General features: G+C 39.5%; 1 protein-coding gene across 1 annotated transcript in view; it reads right to left on the bottom strand.

Annotated features, from left to right (window-relative positions):
- The window catches only part of POLD3 (DNA polymerase delta 3, accessory subunit), a 63,751-nt gene that overhangs the window by 34,166 nt on the left and 9,113 nt on the right, over positions 1–20,472 (bottom strand). The window contains exons 3-7 of the mRNA XM_081098729.1: positions 14,425–14,527; positions 8,939–8,978; positions 7,292–7,424; positions 2,236–2,491; positions 1,561–1,633 (exon numbers count right to left, since the gene is read on the bottom strand). Of these exons, the coding sequence (XP_080954855.1) occupies positions 1,561–1,633; positions 2,236–2,491; positions 7,292–7,424; positions 8,939–8,978; positions 14,425–14,527 (605 nt within the window). The remainder of the gene's footprint in view (positions 1–1,560; positions 1,634–2,235; positions 2,492–7,291; positions 7,425–8,938; positions 8,979–14,424; positions 14,528–20,472) is intronic.

The raw sequence follows: 20,472 nt of genomic DNA, 5'->3' as shown, positions 1-20,472 counted from the left end.
CCCCCACTTTCAGGCCCTTCCAAAGCAGCAGCGACATCTGCCATTTGGTATTTTCTCGGAGAAGAAGCTGATTTTATTTTATTTTTTTACAATTAGCAAATATTCACATCTTACGTATTTTAAAACTAATTTAAAAATTCACCCAGCCAGTGTGGCTCAGTGGATGAGCATCAACCTATAAACCAGGAGGTCAGGGTTCAATTCCTGGTCAGGGCACAGGCCTGGGTTTCAGGCTCAATCCCCAGAGGAGGGCGTGCAGAGGCAGCCAATCAATGATTCTCTCTCATCATTGATGTTTCTCTCTTTCCCTCTCCCTTCCTCTCTAAAGCAAATAAAAATAGCTATTTTTAAAATTCACTGGTTATTAAAGTTAAAACACATAAAAAGCAAGCAAACAACATTACATGTGAACCTCATTGAGGCTGCCAAGAAACCACACAATCTAATTAGGTACAGTGGGCAGAGCAGTACCAGCCGCACCGGCTAGTGACATTAGTATGATGTGTCTTCATAGACGTAGGGAGCCTTTTGTTCACTGTACTTGCAAGAATACAATTGTGCTTCCCAATATTCTGAAAGTATCAAATTTTCCATATGCTTTCAGAACACAAAAATGTTCTTGGATAGCTTTTATGACAAATAAAAAACTATCACTCCAACCCCTCTCCCAACCACCAATTGGACCATCACGGAAAAGCAGAATTCTGACTAATTTTGCTTGCATACGCCCTTAATAAAATGCTTCCCCCCCCCCCCATTATAAAACTGACGCTCAAAAAAAATGCTATAATTATCCTGCGGCTCCTACATTCTTCCTGATATTCTGCCACATACCCTCAGGGGATGTTTACTTGATATAAGAAGTATGAAAATATGTGACTATTGGTTCCTTCCATATGAAAGAAATCCTATTTTTAGAAATATTTTTAATAAAGGAGATATTTTTAAAAAGCCAGTTTAGATCCCTATCTGAGCATTTCTAATTCACACTGAGGTCTAATCTGCAAAAATAACTAAAGAAAGGCTAAAGCTTTGTTTTTGCCGCCCTTTGGGAGATAGGGATAATAATGGTGACACCAGGCAAACTGTACCAGCATCCAAGATATTAACCTCAACACTGTACTGCTTAACCAGGCAGCCTCCCTTTTGTTTTAATTCCCATTTTCAAGAGCTCTATAAAACAAATTTTTTTTTTTATTTTCAAGGCAGGAGGTAAAAATAGGAATAGTACACTACACTCCAAAGCAGCGGTCGCCAACTGGTGGTCCGTGAGGTCCAAAAGGTTGGCAACCGCTGGTTTAAGGAAACCTTTGGAGCAGTGGTCGCCAACGTTGGCGGCCACTGCTCCAAAGGATCTAAACTGAACCAAACTCACCCATAAAATCCACGATTCCAGTTGGGTTAATTTCATCAATATACTGAAAACTAATGTTAAGATTCAGGAATGCTACATGGTAATGTCCCAGATGGGTAAAATAGGCTTTCACCTCAGATAGGTAATAAGTTGTTATAATAATATTCATATATTAGTATTCAAAAAGAAGGTAAGAACATGCTTACTCATAGCAGCTTTTCCAAAAAAATTGCTCATCACATTCCCTTTCCCTGGTGCCTTGTTGCCTACTGAAGATGCCTAAAAGTATAGAAAGAGAAAACACAATTTTTTTCTTAGTGTTTAGGCTGCTCTTCAAATATCAGTCTCAAAAACACTTTCTTCAACAGCACAGCACACTGTCATGATGGTTCAGTCTTTATTTAATCATGCCAAACGTGTATGCATTAGATATAAAAACAAATCCAGACCCACCCGTACCAGTATTAATCTCCAAAGCTTAGGTCCTCACAGTTCTTATAAAATTATTATCCATGAATGTGTCTTAAATTTTCTTCAGTGAATTTAAAACTACTTAGTTTGACAAAATTAAAATAGATCAGAGGCAGTATGGTATGCGATGGGGAGAACCCTGCAAAACATTACATTTGTAATCATTAGAAGTGGATTTGATGCTGGTTCCACCACTTAGTAGCTCAAGGCTTAGTGAGAAGCATTATCAAAAGAAAAAGACTTTCATATGAAAATATCAAGAATGAAAGGATTCAAACTGAAGTATAAAAAATAGAACTAAATATCAGAACCTTATATAATCAAACTGCTACCACTGGAACTATTTGTGCTTTGCTAGTGACCCATTCTGAGCTGAAAGGTATACCTTTAAAGAAGACTACATTTGTTACCTCTTTAGCTTCCGTTTTGGTTTCTTTGTTGGTATCTTGGTTTTTAGAAGCAGCTTTAGAGGCAAACATTCCCATAATTCCTTTAGGTTGGTGGGAAATCTGTTTGGAAGTAGGTGGGCCATGACCATTGGTGGTCAACTCACTATTGGCTTGTGTCTCACTGGATACCTGAAGATTTGACTGGTCAAATTTTTCAGAAGATGAGGTTTCAGCAGAAGCTCTAGGAACTGCAGCTGCACATTGTATGGCACTAAACCTGAGACAGAATGTTACATTAATGTCAATATCGAACCTTACTTTCAAACTCTTGCTTCTTCAATGTAATACTTTTTAAGCCTAACACTATTAAAGGAGAAAAATTTCAGAACTAGAATGAATTTTAGAAATTATTTTCTGCAAAGCACTCATTCGGATAAATATTAAAGAGAAGCCAGTGACTTGTCTTAGATTATATATCTAGCTAGTAACAAGACTAGGATTGGAATCAAAAGTAGGATAGGGGAGGATTTGAGATCTTGCTCCTCAGCATGTTGTCAATTTGGTTCAAATAAATTCTTATAAAAATCCAAACAAAACAAAAACCCTAGGATATGGAATCTATTATACCACATTAAATATTCTTGTTTTGAAAAAAAGCAACCTAATTCTAAATAGTAAGAATATACCAACCAATTATAAAAGATTAGTAATTTCACCATACTTGGGAAACCAAATAATCCTTTTTTTTTTTTAATATTTTCATATTTACTCCATGTCATCCTAAAGGGCTAGACATGCAATAAATACTAACTAATTAAAAATTAAGAACTCTAAATATTAACACATTTCCTGACAACTCTCCTGGCCAGAGTGGATCATGATTAAAACATGTAAGAAGGCCCTAGTCAGTTTGGTTCAGTGGATAGAGCATCAGCCTGCAGACTGAAGGGTCCCAGATTTGATTCCTGTCAAAGGCACATGCCAGGGTTGCGGGCTCGATCCCCAGTAGGGGGCGTGCAGGAGGCAGCCAATCGATGATTCTCTCATCATTGATGTTTCTATCTCTCTCCATCTCCCTTCCTCTCTGAAACCAATCTATACTAATAATAGAGGAATATGCAAATTGTCTGGGACGCAGTCACAGTAACAGTAACGACCAAACAACAGGCTGCATGGGGCAACAAGGCCAGCAGGGGGTTTAGTGAGGGATGACCAAATGACTGAACAGTAGGCTGCGTGGTGTGACCAGGCCAGCAGGGGGGCATTTGGGGGCGGCCAGACTGGCAGAGGGGGCAGGTAAGAGCTTAAATAAGAGGTGGTTAGGGGTGATCAGGCTGGCGGGGGGTGGGGGGGGGGCCAGTTAGAGGCGATCAGGCAGGCAGACAGGTGGGCAATTCGGATCTAGCAATCCCAGATTGGGAGAGGGATCCCAGACTGGAGATGGTGCAGGCTGGGCTGAGGGGATCCCCCCGCCCCCGCATGAATTTCATGCACTGGGCCTCTAGTAAAAATATATTAAGAAACAAACAAAACAAAAAACATGGAAGAAGCACCCTGCCCACATCATTCAGTTGGTTGGAGCATCATCCCGATTCGCTAATGTGGGGGTTTGATCTCTGGTCAGGGCACATATAAGAAGCAACCACAACCAATGAATGCATCAACAGATGGAACAACAAATACCCCCTTCCTTTCTCTCTCTAAAATTAATCAATAAAATTTTTAAAAAATAAAACATGGAAGAAGCTGGGAAAACAGCCATTGCCTCCTATAACCTGTGGTCCGTAAGAATCGTTTGTTAATAATTTCTAATAATACCAACTAACAGCACCAGAAAAGTATGCCCAAAACCAAGTGAAGAAATTTGGAACTGTTTGAATAGGTATTAAAGGGAACATTCATTATAGACATGCCTGTTTCACACAAATCCATAATGTAATATTCCACATTGTGAATGGATAACTGATCTAGCCTTCTCAAACGGCTATCCTTGAAAAGCAAAGTTCCCCAACTTTTCCTAACAAAGAACATTTTATTTCCCAGTCTTTTGCTTATTGCGGGTATGTAAGAACTCCTTGAAGTTAGGGAAATGTACCATTCATCATTTGTATTTCAGGTACTCAGTATAAGACCTGGCATATAAAAGTGTCAGGAAATATATACTGAAAGAATGATTATTTAAGCCACTGAAAGTGAGGCTTCTGGCTTCTCTCCCGTCTTCACCTCAACTTGGGGTGGGAGAAGATGGAGGTTAAACTATGTGGTGAAAGCAATTATCTTAGAGATCAACCAGGCACAAATTCAAGATTAACTGCTAGAATAACTGGCGTAAGGGAGAAAAAAAAAAAAAAAAAAAAAAAACCCTGATAAATCATTTAATTTCAAAAGTAACTTCAGATTGAACAGCCCCAAAGCTAGAATTTACAGTTCCAAAAATCTTCCACTGATTTATTGTGGTCCATATTAGAAAACCCTACATTAACACAAATATTTTGTGCATCAGAATTATGAACAGACGGAAATCATTTCCTTTCACCCACAACTCTACATCTCTGGCCTTGCAGTGCTTCCATGTACAAGGAAAAGAGCAATGTTTTATTTCACCGTCAACATCTAAAGTTGGCCCCAAGACAACTCTTTCTCCATTTGGTCTACATTCCACACCTTAGGGTCAGGACCAGGAATTGGCAATGAGGAAGAGACCAAACTAAGCTGGGAACTTGTCCGAAGAGAGAAGAATCTGCTCAATCCTAAAATTTCAACTTTCTTCCTGTCACAGCACTTCTTAAAAACACATGAAACAATGAGTCAGATCTCAGCTGGCCCATAATTCTCAGGACCAAATACTAAACTTCTTTATTGGAGAGAAATTCTTCACATTTTTACCAAAGCTACTTCAAGTATTTAAGTAAAGTTTCATTAAAGTGCTTGCTATTACCACATCTCTACTTGCCATATTTATTTTAGAGGTCCCTGTGCAATTTTTTTGAACCTTTGAGTCACCTTTATTCTTGTTTGCTTACTTGCTAGATACAACAGAAGAAATAGTTTTTAGAGCTTGACATACCATGACTGCATTTTAATAAACTATTTTTGAAATCTAGTATAATTTACATAAATGTATCAGGTATTATTTCCTATAATCATTCCCTAGAAGACAAAGACTTATAAATTATTACTCTTCGGTTACATAATTATATTTAACACATATATGTATGCCTATTACACTGAAGGTTCTAAACTAAAGGAAAAGAACTAATGTTTAACATTAGTTCATTCAACAATTATTTATTGAACGCTTATCATCTGCCAGGCACCATTATGGGTAGAGTGGTTAACAAAATAGACACGATCCTTATTTTCATAGACCTTACAGAAATTGTGTTTGGCAATTCTATATCTATTTGACCTCTATCAGTTATCTCATCTCCCTAGTATTTTCAACCATTTCCTCTTTTATGGCTCTTTCCTAACAATACAAGTTCAAGGCACTCTCAACTTTAAAACTGTGTATGTCTTCCCTTAGTCTCAGTTCCTCCTTAGCTACCTCCCTCTTTCTCCCCCATTTTATAGTCATATTTTCTAGAAAGAGTTATCTATATTAACTCAGCTGACCAGAATCTGGTAACTCCACTGAAAATGCTCTTTCCAAGACCATCACTATATCCAATGGACATTTTTCAGTTCCTATTTTACTTAGCTTCTCAGCAAGGTTTGAAATTATCAACCAGTTCCTCCTTGAAACTCTTTCCTTAGCTTTCAGAATGCCACATACTCTTGTAATTTTCCTCTTGTCTCTAGCTGCTTCCTCTCAGGCCCCCTTTTTTCTGACAATCCTTTAAAAATGGCTATCACTTAAACAATGCTTACTATGTGCCAGGCACAGTACTAAGCATTGTACATACATTAATTCATTTAATGTTCTACAGCCCTGACAGGTTGGTTAGCTTCATTTTGCTGATGAGGAAACTGAAGCACAGAGAGGTTAATTTGCCCAAGGACCTAGAGTTGTATGATCTAGAGTTTTACTTTCTGTCTTTCTTTCATTCTATACATTCTCTCTGTATGACTATGTCTACCCAATTAATTACCTATTTTCTTTGATTCCAAAATCTGTATCTTCATCCCAGATAATCAGAATATTAAGCAGGCACTGGGCCATATTCACTCTATAGAGTGTAGCATTTTGTAGGTACACATCCGATCTTTGTTGTATGAATTTAAGTTATCCTTCTTTTTTTTATTGTTTTATTGCTTAAAGTATTACAAAGGGTATTACATATGTGTCCTTTTTTTTCCCCCCATCCTTGACAATCCCCTGGCCTCCCCTACCCCCCAGTGTCTTATGTCCATTGGTTATGCTTATATGCATGCATACAAGTCAAGTTATCCTTCTTAGCATCTATCAAAGTAGTAGGCATTCAACATGTATCTGGGGAACTGACCTGAACCCTCAATATAACCCCACAAAGTAGGCGTTACATATCTAATTTAAAGATGAAGAAACCAAATCTCAAAGTGTTTAAATAATTTGTCCAAAGCCATGGAGGAGTACTAAGCAGCAAAGCCACGACCAACGCTCAGGACCACCAATTCTCAAAACCCACATGCATTACAGTCCATCACTTCCCTGTGCTATCAAGGATATCAAAGATGAACAAGATCGATACTGACTATGGAGGATCAATTGCTCTTGGATGGAAGGTGGGGGTTATCAAATTAGGAATAGTTTTTTGAAGGAAAACATTTGAACCTGGTTCTTAAGAGATGGGCAGAATTTAGACCAGCAGAGACTAGGGTAAAGGAGTAATGAGGGGGCACAACAAACATTTCTGGTGACAGTGACAGGATAAATACATGAGAAATAGATTTATGGGGAGTCCACTGGGGTTTTCAATATGGGTTGTGGCTGCTATTTTTCACCTTATGATGTACTAATAAAACCAGGCATGTGTCTTACTGCAAGATAAATGGGGTTTTACTAGACCTGGCATTCACTCTTAAGAGGCAGCCACTGTGTAAACATCTTACAAAATCAATTCGTAAAGAAGCCCACAAGGAACATTAAGGAGCTCACTTGCTGCAGTTCTGCAAGTTGCTTTTAAGGATGTCATAGTCGGTATTGAACAGAGGCCCACTGTCCTTTAGCATGGCTTTCTGGATGCTGTACACATGGACGCTGGCAGTCACAGCTAGCTTGGACTTCACTGCTACAAGTCAACAGGAAAAGCAGTCTGTTAACACACAACCTTCATAGCATGTGGGGACTTTAACAAGAAACCCTTCTGCATTAAAACCATTTACAACCTGTGGTGGTCCAAAAAGCTCTAAAAGGCCAAATAGCCACATACTGGTATACAGTATAACATCACCTCTTCTGTCTCCAACAGGGACGTTATGTATGACAAGGTAGGTGGTGGTGAGTCAGTTCTAAGCATAGCACCTGTGAGGGTATCACTCATCCAGTGGACACTTAGTAAATACTAATGAATGATTGATGATGACTGTGATTCTTTTTTTTCCAGTCAGGCAAGATTCTTACACTCTAATGAGAAAGCAGCTCTATAACAAATACTACTAACCAGGTGAGTATGCAAAGGAAAACACAAATGAACATCAGAGGAACAAACTTTAGGTTCCATAAAGGAAAGGACTATGCCTAACTTGTTCCAAGTCTCTAGTGACTAGCCCAGAGCTTGACACAGAGTATACACCCACTATGTACTGGTTATCAACTGAATGAATCTTGCTTTACCTACCAATGTGGGAACTCAGAAAGAAAAAAGTAGACAACTCCACCCTCCTGAATACATCATATTAATTTGTAATAAAACAACCCCACCAGCAGGAGCCTTTCTTTATAAAGTATAATTGTGTAGCCCTGGCTGGTTTGGCTCAGTGGTTGGAGGATCAGCCTGTGGACCCAAGGGTTCAATTCCAGATCAAGGGCATGTACCTTTGTTGTGGGTTCCCTCCCCACCCCCCGATCTGGGTGCATGCGGGAGGCAACCAATCAATGTGTCTCTCTCACACTGATGTTTCTTTTTCTCTCTCTCTTTCCCTCCCTCTCTCCCTCCCTTCCTCTCCCCTCCTTTCCTCCCTCCCTCCTCCTTCACCCTCCCTTTCATTCTCTCTAAAAATCAACTGAAAAAATATTCTTGAATAAAGATTTTTTAAAAATAATTTTTTAAAAAAGTACAATAATGCAGGTTTTGTCTTGAGGCATAAGTCCAAGATCATGTGGAGCCCACTGCCTGTTATACAATTCCTCTGAATTGAGTTTTTAAAAAATAGAACAATAGCAGTTTGAAACCAATAAACAAATTTAATTTAGAAATTATATTGTCTTTCTGACTTTAGAAAAGATTCTTTTTCTATCTAAAAAAACTGTTACAGAACACAACACATTTAGAGAATACTATCTTTTTACAGTTGATTAGATGCTCCATATGGTATTCACGATAGTTTTTTGTATGTCTGTCACGAGTTTTGAAATCCTGTGATTAAAGTGCTTTATAAATGTTAGCAGCTATTGACTTTAAAAATGGGAAGTTAGGCAGACGTAGTATATTTTAATGTTTCAGAAACTACTTATAAAAAGCATATACAGATTTTCAGTTAAATAGCTAACTATATTGCATGTAAATGTTAGGGGGCAGATTTTTTTTTTTAGTGTACCTACATTGATGCCATAAAAGTAAAATTTGCTAAATTGCTAACTTACCTTCTAATTTATCTTCTCTCACTACTGCAACCTTGTGGCACTGTAAGGAAATAACACTTCATTAATGTTAAGTGCAACTTGCGATTTTAAAGTTTCCTAGCCAATAATTCAACTGCACTTGGATGTAAAATTAGGAACTTAAGTACCCCTGAAAATATGTTACAGTTTAATAGTTATACTCATTTTTAACTTGCTTTATATTAAAACTTCTCAGTGAGGTTAAGTGATAGAATATAAATATCAATATAATTTTTTAAAAACCCACAGCATCTCAAATCAGTGCGAAGAAAGAGGACTTTTTAATAGATAATGTAATGCGAATTACTGTTTACTCACATGGAACTCAATAAAAATTGGACATGTCTCTCAAACCATAGAACAATAAATTCTTAATGGATCTGAGATCTAAATGTAAAGAATGAAACCAGCCCTAGCCAGTTTGGCTCAGTGGATAGAGCGTTGGCTTGCAGACTGAAGGGTACCAGGTTCGATTCCAGTCAAGGGCATGTACTTCAGTTGCAGGCTCCTCCCCAGCCCGGGCCCTGGTCGGGGCACATTCCAGAGGCAACTAATCGATGTGTTTCTCTCATATTAATATTTCTCTGTGTCTTTCCCTCTCTCTTCCACTCTCTCTAAAAAAAATCAATGGAAAATATCGTTGGGTGAGGATTAAAAACAACAAACAAAAAAAAGAATGACCATATAAGCACTAAAAGAAAATATGGGTGAATTCTTTGATAAACTAATATGATCTGAAAATGGAGAAGTTTCCTAACTGTAATTCAAAAATAATAAAAATAATCCATAAAAATTGACAACCAACTTTTAGATCACAAAAAAATAAAAAATAAAAATTTTAACCAAAATACAAAGACAAATGATAAAGCAGAAAAAAAGTCCGCAAGTTACATCACAAAGGGTTAATATATAGCTCCTAAAATAGAGAAAACAAAGACTAGCAATCCTTTAAAAAATGAGCAAGATGTATGAACAGACAGTTCACAGAAAAAGAAATGCAAATAACCCTGAAGCATATGACAAGTGCTGTGTGGAAACAGGCATTCACGTAACATTGCTGCTGGGAAGGGAGAGGTATTTGGCAATACCCAACGAAGTACATAAACATCCTACTTCTAGGAATGTAACCTTTAAACACACTGGCAAAAATATAGAGAACACATATACGCTGAACTATTCACTGCAGCACTATTTGTAATAGCCAAAGATTATAAATAACTCAAATAACTGTCAATAAGTGACAGCTGAATAAACTAAGGAATATCTACTAGAGGCCCAGTGCACAAAATTCATGCATGGGTAGGGTCCCTAGTGGCCGCCTGCTGCCACTGCCACCAGCCCTGCTCCTTGGTTGAACTCCCGGTTGAGGGGGCAATTTGCATATTGGGCTTTTATTATATAGGATGTAGGATCATGTGGCTGTAAAAAGAATGCAGAATGTTTCTGTAACTACTATGGAGTAACGCTCAGGATCTACTATTAAGTAGAAGTAAAAAAAGCAAAGTGCAAAATAGAATGTAATGTATAAAAATTATCTAAAAAGGGGGGTTATATGAATATAACTAGTTGGTGGTTTAACTACAGAGGAATTATTTCAAGTGATTCTAAAACATAGACTGATTGTGCATCTCTAGTAGGATACAGCCTACAGACAAAAACAACTGCAAAGAAGTGAAACCATTTTCAGTAATTGCATTGTTTCTAAAAATATTGGTTTTGCTTTTCTAAATCTTATATGTTTGGCTAAAGCAGACACATATTTATGTTAATGTAGGAACCACCAAAATTCACATCATAAAAGAGCAATATAAAATCAAATAGCCTTTTTTAAAAAATGTAATTGTAAATCTGAACAAAACAGGCATTCTTAAAAATGTCATATTCTGCAAAGCTGTATAATAAAAATTACAGAGCTTAAGAGAAAAAGAGCATTAGGAACTAACCACTCAAACCTATGCAACTTTGTATTAAGAGTCCTAAAAGTAATAATTTCTACCCTCAGGAAAAAACTTGGACAACCCAGAGAGCTCAGTGTGGCTATATGCTGCTTCATGGGATATTGAAAATGCATAAAAACAACTCAGTGGAAATGCCAGCTTGCAGGTGCTAAAACAACACACACCAGAGTAGAGCTCCAATTCAGTTGGTTCCTATTAAAAGGAGGACACAGGAGTAAGTTCAGTATTCACAAACCCAGAGTCTGGCTGAGGACTAAGCCCCCTTGCTTTTTAGCACTTAAAGAAAAAGGAAAAACATGGCTAGTTATTGAGAGCAAGTTCTTCTTTATAGAAAAATTCCAGCCAATAGCATGCAGAAAGAATGACAGAAGTAGAGCACCACCATTTTGTGAATTAATGATCTAGGCCAGTGGTCGGCAAACTCATGAGTCAACAGAACCAAATATCAACAGTACAATGATTGGAATTCCTTTTGAGAGCCAAATTTTTTAAACTTAAACTATATAGGTATGTACATTGTTATTAACTTAATTAGGGTACTCCTAAGCTGGCCTTTGCTAAAAACGTCCTCTATCTGATTGAGGTATGTTCGCTGAGGTCGACCCCTCCCAACTCTCCCCTCCACACTTGTCTTGTATTCTTGTTTCGTCTATCTCCTTTCCGAAAACCGACTTCTGTGCATGGGCCACGAAGTTTCAATTGCACTGTATGTGCATGCCCGCACGTGGTATTTTGTGAAAGAGCCACACTCAAGGGGCCAAAGAGCCGCATGTGGCTCGCGAGCCGCGGTTTGCCAACCACTGATCTAGGCAATAATAAAAATCAATCTCAGCTAAAATCATTAGATGAAAAAAGATAGTAGGGAATTTCATAAAGGATGGACCAAGCTGACAACCTCTAACAACACAAAAAGAACCAACCAAATGTCCCATTGAAATGTGCAAATAGTTCTTTAGGAGACTCTCTGGGATGAGATTAGAGGGAGGCTTTTACTTTCTATGTATTGTTAAACATTTTTTACAAGAATCACGATCACTGGAAAAATAAAAAGTCTAGTATTGTTAGACATCCATACAAAGTCTCTAATGTATCTTTTTCTTTCTAGAAACACTTAAAACTTAAAGAAGAAATTAAAAAGAACAAAACCTGAAATTATGCTTATAGTCTGCCTTCCCATAAGAGGCCTCTCTTTAAGGAAAAAAACATGGGTAACATCACCCACACTTGGTCAGTCATCCTAAGGGTCCCCAGAGCTGCCCTGGGGCTGTGAGGAGGTGAGTACAGAGCTTCAAAATCCTCACAATCACTTCAACTGTGGCAATCCTACTCTCAGTATGTTTTTTATATTAGGATTCTAAAGATTTCATTTGAAAGCATTCTACTGCTTAAAAAAATACTGGCAGCACTTAAATTTAAAAATAAAAGGCCTTTATAAGCAAGCCACAGCATAGAAGTTTTTAACTGATATCGTTTACACATCATTTTGAAAAATGGTCTCAAAAAAATGCACTGAGGAACACAATCTAAATGCACTTTCAGGGGTTTTTCCAGGCATCTCCTGAATCCCAAAGACCATGCAAAGTTCCCAATTTAAGAACCTCTGCTTAAGTGGCTTAGAATAAAAATCTACAACTTGATCTTAAAATATAAATTCTTAACCTTAAGTCCTGCTCCAGAAGATATATGAACACTTACAATTTTATGAATTCTTTCAGATTCTCAAAAATAAATAAATAAATAAATAATCAGTGGCCAAAAAATAAAACCCACTGCTTTAAAGAAACACAATGATTCCCAGGTAAAGAATTGACTATTACTAGACTGAAGGCCGCCTTAAGAAAGACAGGAGAGAGCTAGTTAACCCTGGAAAGAAAGGGAAAGGAGACAGCCAAATGCACACTCTGGCAAGCCTATCTAATAAAAGACAAAAAGGATAATTGACCATACCTTGGCTACACTTCCCATTGGCTAATCGGGGTGATATGCAAATTAACCACCAACAAAGATGGCGGTTAACTTGCATACATAGGCTCCAAGCGGTGGAGCGAAGCCAAATGTACCCGAAGCCACCGAGCAGCGAGGCTTCACAGCCCCGGGATCAGCGGAGCCACGAGGCCTCACGGCCCCGGGATCAGCGGAGCCGTGGGGCCTGACGGCTGGGGGGGTGGGGGTGGAGGGGTCTCTGGACGGAGCCCAGCCAGAGCAAAGGCCTGGGTCCCGGGTACCAGAGGAAAACTAGTGCCAGCAGCCAAGGGAAGGGAAGGCCTATTGCACGAATCTCTTTGTGCAACAGGCCTCTAGTATCTATATAAGAGCCATACAAAGAGAGAACTCTGGTGCCAGTTTTATTTCTGAGAGTAAATGAGCCAGGTCTGCTTAATTTTGTGTTCAGGCCTATAATGACATCTGATTCTCCACTTGCAAATATCTTGATTATCACCTGGCTTGCCAACTTACCAACAAGGAAAGAAATTTGCTGGTCAGAGAATATAAGGATTTGATCCCCCAACAATTTTGTTTCTCCTTGTAAATCACTAAATTGCCATTCTAGTCTTATAGCTCATGTGCTTGGGACTCTGTTGCTATAAGACAAATCCAGTCAGTATTTTGAGAAATCAAGCTTCTTAACGTATGAGTCTGAAGGAAAGTCAAAGGGAAGAGGAACATACATATTAGTGGATCTCTGAGGAGCCCTGGTCCTTGGGCTACGTTCTGTAGGGCTGATGGTAGTGGAAAAAGCAAAAAGAACCTTCAGTTAGGAGGTTAGGGGAAGTGAGAACAGAAACAATGTGCCTTAGAGGAAGCCAGAGAGGAGGAATTATCAAATTTCCCAAGGATCAGTCTGGTGCAGAAGGAACAAGTTATTGCAGCAGAGCTTCCAAGTCATGGGTGTAGCAGAATGATCCCTTTGCCCCTCGGAGGGACATGGAAGTAGCTAAGAGAAAGTCAGTAGACCTGAGAAAGTTTTGTGGTCAGGATGATGAAAATGTAGCAGTGACCTGAGCTGAGGGGTGACCAGACATGAATGAGAATAAAGATGTTCCCTACCCTCACCTCTGCATTCTTAGCCCCATCCTTCAGCCACTTAGACATAAGCCTGCTGAAATGAATGATCAAATTAATACCAATTTCATTTAAAAAATAATAAAATTATACTTTCTGAACACCTGCGCGTGTGACTTGACATTTGAACAGGATGGAAACTAACCATCATTTTCCCTAATACATCTTCAAGAGGAAGACAGAGAAGTAGCAGAAGCAGTCTCCTAATGTCTTGCTGCCGAGGAAAACTGCTAATAATGTTATAGTCTCTGCATCACAGCCAAGATATTACCAAAACTTCTCAGAGTTTTAAGTTTAGTCTAAAATTCAAAACAATCACCTACAGGTAGCTTTCTAAAACTTCCATAATACTACTAAATCTTGTGTTCCCCTTCCCCCGACTCCATGTTATTTGACAGTTGATAGCTCAAACATATTTAAGCTCATTGTAAGATTCTGAGAACTTACCAAATGTCCATTCTGAACAAGACTGCCAGACACTAAGTAGGTGACATGCAGTTGGGCTCCTGAATTTTCCTTTCGCTTCCTTTCAACATAATCATACAGCATCCTGTTCGAAACAAAAGGCACAATAAAGCCATTAGCAAGAGTTTTTTACCTCATCAACTTTTAATTTGTGACTTGCAAGTTAGGTATATTAAATCTGACAGTTCATCAAATTTTCTACAGAATTTTCGCTCAGTTTATGGACCCAGAGTTAGACTGGGGTCACTTACTGAATTGGCACAGTGACCCCGTGCATAACTGAAATAAAGGAAATCTAGTATTAGGCCCAGAGAGAGTGAACCTGCAATAAAACAGTAACATATAATGAATAGACCACTCAACCAAGAATAAGTTCAGTCACTATGTGATTCTGGATAAGTTAATTTTTCTAGGCCTCTTAACATCCTGAGGTATAAACAGGAAGGTACTAGATAGATTAGTGACTCTTTTCCCTGGGATTCATTGGCCATCTATAACCCTCCACCCCTCAAATTGGGAGGTAAAATGTGTTTTTATGCAGGGAGATAGTTCAGGGTTCTCAAAAGTTTCTCAAAAGGGTTCCAAAACATTAAGAACCACTAAGTAAATGATCACAAATGTCCAGCTTTGAAATCCCAGTGTTATAATCACTCAGATTCAATGCTGTTTCAGAGCTGCAGAATGAACAGCCTACTCCCACTGCCCAGTGCTCTGAGTATCCATGAAACCGAGGCTGTCCAACACCTGATATAGAAATAATGTTGCTTTCAGTAACATCCCTAAATTCATTTTATCCTTATGATCCAGCAAGTATCAGAGGTTGGCTCCCCTCAATAATTCACAGATTAACAAAAACAACAAAAGAGATATATCATTTCTATCTTTTATTTCAAGAAATATATACAGAGTCTCTATAATATGTCAGACTTCTGCCAAGAACAGCTAGAAACTCAAACTCAAAAATTCCAAGGGAAACTCAACCCTACACGGTTGATCACTCTCTTCTTGAAGCATCTGCTCTCTTAGCTTCCATGATCCTGTGCCCCAATGAGTCCCCTGCTACCCAATCCTCTAATTGCCCTGCTCCATTTCCTGCACAGACTTGATTACCTCCTCCTTTGCCATAATAGTTAGGGCTCTGTCTTTAGCTATCTTTTCACTCTGTATATTAGTGACCAACCATCTGGGTTTGCCTGGATTTGAGAGGTTTCCTGAGGCATGGACTTCTGGTGCTAAAATCAACAGTCCTGGGCCAACCAGGATGGTTGGTCTATTTCATTCATCCCCATGGCTTCACTAATTCCTGACAACAACATCTGCCTAAGCCACCCAAGCCAGAAATCTGGGAGTCATTATCCTTCACTTCTCCCTTTCCAGTGAGTTGCCAAATCTAGTCAGTTCTCCTTCCCAAGTAATTCTTGATTCCATGCCCTTTAAATCTCTTGACTGGACTATTTCAATTCCAAGTGTCAATTCTGCACCCCCACCCCTTCATTATCCACAAGGCTGCCACAGGAAAATGCAAATCAAATCATTAGGTCAACAAAACTTTACTGAGTGGCCAGTTCCTGTTCTATGCCTTAGGGCAGGGGTCCTCAAACTTTTTAAACAGGGGGCCAGTTCACTGTCCCTCAGACCGTTGGAGGGCCGGACTATAGTTTAAAAAAAAACTATGAACAAATTCCTATGCACACTGCACATATCTTATTTTGAAGTAAAAAAAACAAAACGGGAACAAATACAATATTTGTATTTGCATGTGGCCCGCGCGCGGGCCGTAGTTTGAGGACCCCTGCCTTAGGGAGAGAGCAATAACAAAGCAAAGTTCCTAACCTTTTAGACCTTACACTGCAGAAAAGAGAGACAAATAAGTAAATGTACGTTGAATGGTAGCAAATCTATAGAGGGAAAAGTAAGAATAAGAGTGCCTGAGAAGAACTTTTGCTAGGTTATATAAGGTGATTAGGAAAGGCCTCATGAGCAGAGCCCTGCAGGAAGGGAGGAAGCCACCCCTGTGGATATCTTGGGGAACAATGTTCCAGGCAGAGAGAGCAGCGTATGCAAAGGTTCTGAGGCAAGAATGTAGGCAAGGTCGGAAGAACAGAAAGGAGGCAAGTGTGCTGACACAGAATAAGGAAGAATAGTGGTGGCAGAGACAGCCAAGTGCCAGGGCTTTGTGGCCCTGTGTAGAACTGGAAGCAAGGAAGTCATCAGAAGGCTTAGAGCAGAAATACTATGACCTCACTTTTAGAAGGGTCCACTCTGACTGCTGTGTGTAAAATACACTGCTGATGGGTAAGGAAGGAAGCAGGGAGACTAGTCAGGAGGCTACTGCAGTAACCCAGGCTAGAGATGATGGTGGCTCAGATGAGGGTGGTCACAATGGAAGTAGTAAATTAGTGGAAAAATTCTGGGAGAACATAAAGGGAAAAACAACAGTATTTCCTGCTGGGTATAAGAGAAAAAGGAGTTATGAATGATTGAACTAACCAGCTCAAAGAATAAAGTTATCATTCACTGAGATGGAGAAAAGCAGAAGTAGGCGTTGGAGGCAGAAATCAGGAGTTAGCTTTTGGGGCTTGGTAAGTCTGAGATAGCAGTCATTAAGTGATGTTGAGAAGTAGCTGGTATTCTTGTCTTTAGTATTATACTTTCGTCAAAATTTTTCAGTAGCTCTCCATCCCCTAAGGATCAACTCCAACTCCCCAGTAATGACATGTAAGACGCTTCTTGTTCTGGACCCCCGTATCTCTCACACTCACACTATTTTCAGTCTTACTGAGGCAGGATAAGGAGCTAGGTAGAGTCCTTGGCAAGTGGAGTGGGCAAACTGAGGCAGATAGCTGAACAAACTGGCCAAGCAATTTATAGCCAGATACAGAAGGTCACCTCCCTAGGGATAACATGTAGGCCTCAGTTGTGTTTCAGCTCCCAGACCAGAAAAGCAGCAAAACCAGGTGGACGACACCAGGACCAATTGTAATGACTAACAACTGCCTGCCCTGGCACCGACCAGTCAGGAAGACTGTGACCCTGGTAAAGCACACCTGGAAAACTAGTGAATATTCTACTAAAACCCTCCCCTGAAACCTCTCCTAAGATTCCGCCTACAAGAGAGAGAGAAAAACCCCCAAGACAAAGGACCCAGCTCATGCTTTCCCTTTAGGGAGCACCCCCTCCCCTTCCCCTTTCTCCTCTTCTTCCCCAAGAGGCACGCATCTCCTAAACTCTAAGGGTCCCCAAGAGACTTGCAATGGGAAACGGCAGTTTGTCCTGGGCTAACCCCCTGAACCTGTCTCCAAAGCCCCCTTTTCTCTGACTTCCCAATGAGCTAAAGCAGCCCAGCCTGGGCTCTCCGGATGCGTTTCCTATGCTAAGATCTTCCTTAATTCACTGCTGTCAGCTTTAATAAATGTACCCTCATAGTCACCTGGACTCATGTTGTGAAATTTTTACTGCACAAAGTCAAGAACCCACACACTACGGGCTGGCCCTAGGCAGGCAGACATGTTCAGGGCCAGGTCCCCTGTCCCGTAACACCAAGAAACATTCTCCAGTTCCCTTTGCTCCTTTGTATTCCCTTTCTTCTGCCTGGAATGCTCTGCCCAGACCTCATCTACCTAATTCCTTACACAGACAGCAGATCAGTTATCACCTCCTATGTGAAGCCTTCCCTAAAACCACAGGCCAGCAGGACACCCTGCCACCTAAGCGCTAACAGAGTCCATCCCGTATCTGTTATTAGAGCACGCACCACGCTGTTTTCTAACTGCTTATATATCTGCCATGCCTAGTGGGCTATCAGCTCACTAAGGACAAAACTGCACCATATTTAGCATTTCTACTGATCGCTCTGTCTGGTTCTCTTTAGTGTTTCCTGCCATGCATTAGGGAAAATAAAGTAACACAAATTCATGAACATTTTCGTTTACTTATGCTAGTTAGGACCATGCTAATAGAAGAAATGATAGGCAGGTACCATGCCCAAGATGCTCTCAAGCTTGCTGACTAAATCTTTTATCTACAAGTCTATCATCACAGACATCCTCTAAGTATTTATCTCTCCAAATCAACTCCGGTTCTTTTATATTAACAGGGAGGTCAAAACTGCACAAGCTCTTTTTGAAAAATGTCATTCTGCATGCCTTCTCTAAAACATGTTTATCTCATTTGATCACACAAAACATTTTACCAATAAAATATGCAAAATATTCTTAAATATGAATGAAAATATATATGAATTCTTATAAGATGCCCTTCCTACAGATACAATTAACTATATCGTCTCATTTTAATTTATTAATTTTCCCTCCTGATCAGATCCACCCATAATTTTTACCAGGACAAATACAGTGTATAGGGATACTGCCTGCCCTAACCCAATTTAATTCCTTCACAGTATTTTTACAACTTGAAATTATCTTGTATAAATCAATGATGGGAAGGACCTTGCCCATCAGGTTTGCTGTTTAATGACAGAGCCTAAAATAATACTAAATAGATAGTAAGAACTGAAAAAAATACTTCTTTAATAAATCAAGCAAATCAATACCAATTAGGCCCAATCACTGCCCTCAGTGCCAGCAATGATACTTTACATGCTTCCACTATAGAAAAAGCCAATAGTAGAAAGACAAATATTGTATGATTTCACTCACATGTGGAATCTAATGAACCAAATAAAACAACAAGTAAAACAGAAACAGACTTATAGATACAAAGAATAGACTGACAGCTCAAAGAGGAGGGGAGTTGAGGGTTACGTGAAAAAACTGAAGGGATTAAGCAAAAAAAAAAACACAAAAACCACAAAAAAATTAAAGACACAGACAACAGTATGATTACCATGGGGAAAGGGGGAGGTAGTAGAGGATAAAGGGGGTGGATAATGGTGATAGGAGACTTGACTTTGGGTGGTGAACACACAAAACAATGTACACCTGAAACCTATATAATTTTATTAATCGATGTAACTCCAATAAATTCAATAAAAATTTAAAAAATAAAATGAGACTATTTCAAATGTTAAAAATAAATAAGTGAATAAATACTTATACCATCTCTTGTATAAAAGGCCCATGGCCGTCACGCCATCATGACCAAATGAGCAGCGGCTCTCGGCTCTTGCCGCGGGGCAGAGCGCGAGCTACTAGCGGCGGAGGGCTACTAGCGGCGGAGGCCGGGGCAGCCAGCTGAGGCAAGCAGAAATGAGCTATTCGCGCACAATTTTGTGCACTGGGCCTCTAGTAGGTAAAATAAGAAAAGGTGACAGGACACTCAAGTCTCAATTTTCTCAACTGTTCAGAGATCGATAACACCCATTACATTGGATTGCTAACAAGATTATGTGAGATAAATGTTTGTGAAAATATCTACCATAGTACTTAGTATTCAACAAATATTCATTAGTACCTATTATGTGCCAAGCACTAAAGGCACAATGTGACATACTGTTTTTTCCGAAAATGTCTGCAACAATGTCACCCATCCCACATGCTCTTCTATGTCCACCCAGAAAGAGGTGGACTCCATCCCCTCCTCTTGAATCTGGGAGGGCTAGTGACTCATTTAAACCAAAAGAATAAAGTAGACATGAAACTGCTTGACTTTTGAGGCAGACAGCGTCTGCCTTGTGCTGGAACACTAGCTTTTAAAGTCCCAGGTTGCTGTGTAAGAAGTCCGACTACCCAGAGACACCATACTCTGATGAAAGCCCGGACCATCCTAAACAGACCACATGCGATGTCTGGTCAACAGCCTCAGCCAAAGGCCAGCATCAACCATAGGCACAAAGAAGCCTACAGATGATAGGGCTCCAGACACTGGGGATTCTCAGCTGAGGCACCAGACACCATGGAGCAGAGATAAGTTATTCTCACTGTACACCACCTAACTTGAAAATGGTAGTCTTATGAGGGACTTTTAACATATTAACAAGCACCTGGTACACAGAAACCTTAAATATAGTGATGATTATTGGTGTAAGAACTAAAACTACAAAACTCTTTGAATAAAACAGAAGTAAATCTT

This window comes from Myotis nattereri, assembly GCF_964212035.1.
Source record: "Myotis nattereri genome assembly, chromosome: 9".
NCBI classification, from domain to species: Eukaryota; Metazoa; Chordata; class Mammalia; order Chiroptera; family Vespertilionidae; genus Myotis; species Myotis nattereri.
Note: the sequence above shows the minus strand (reverse complement) of the source record. Positions and strands in the feature narration are given on the sequence as shown.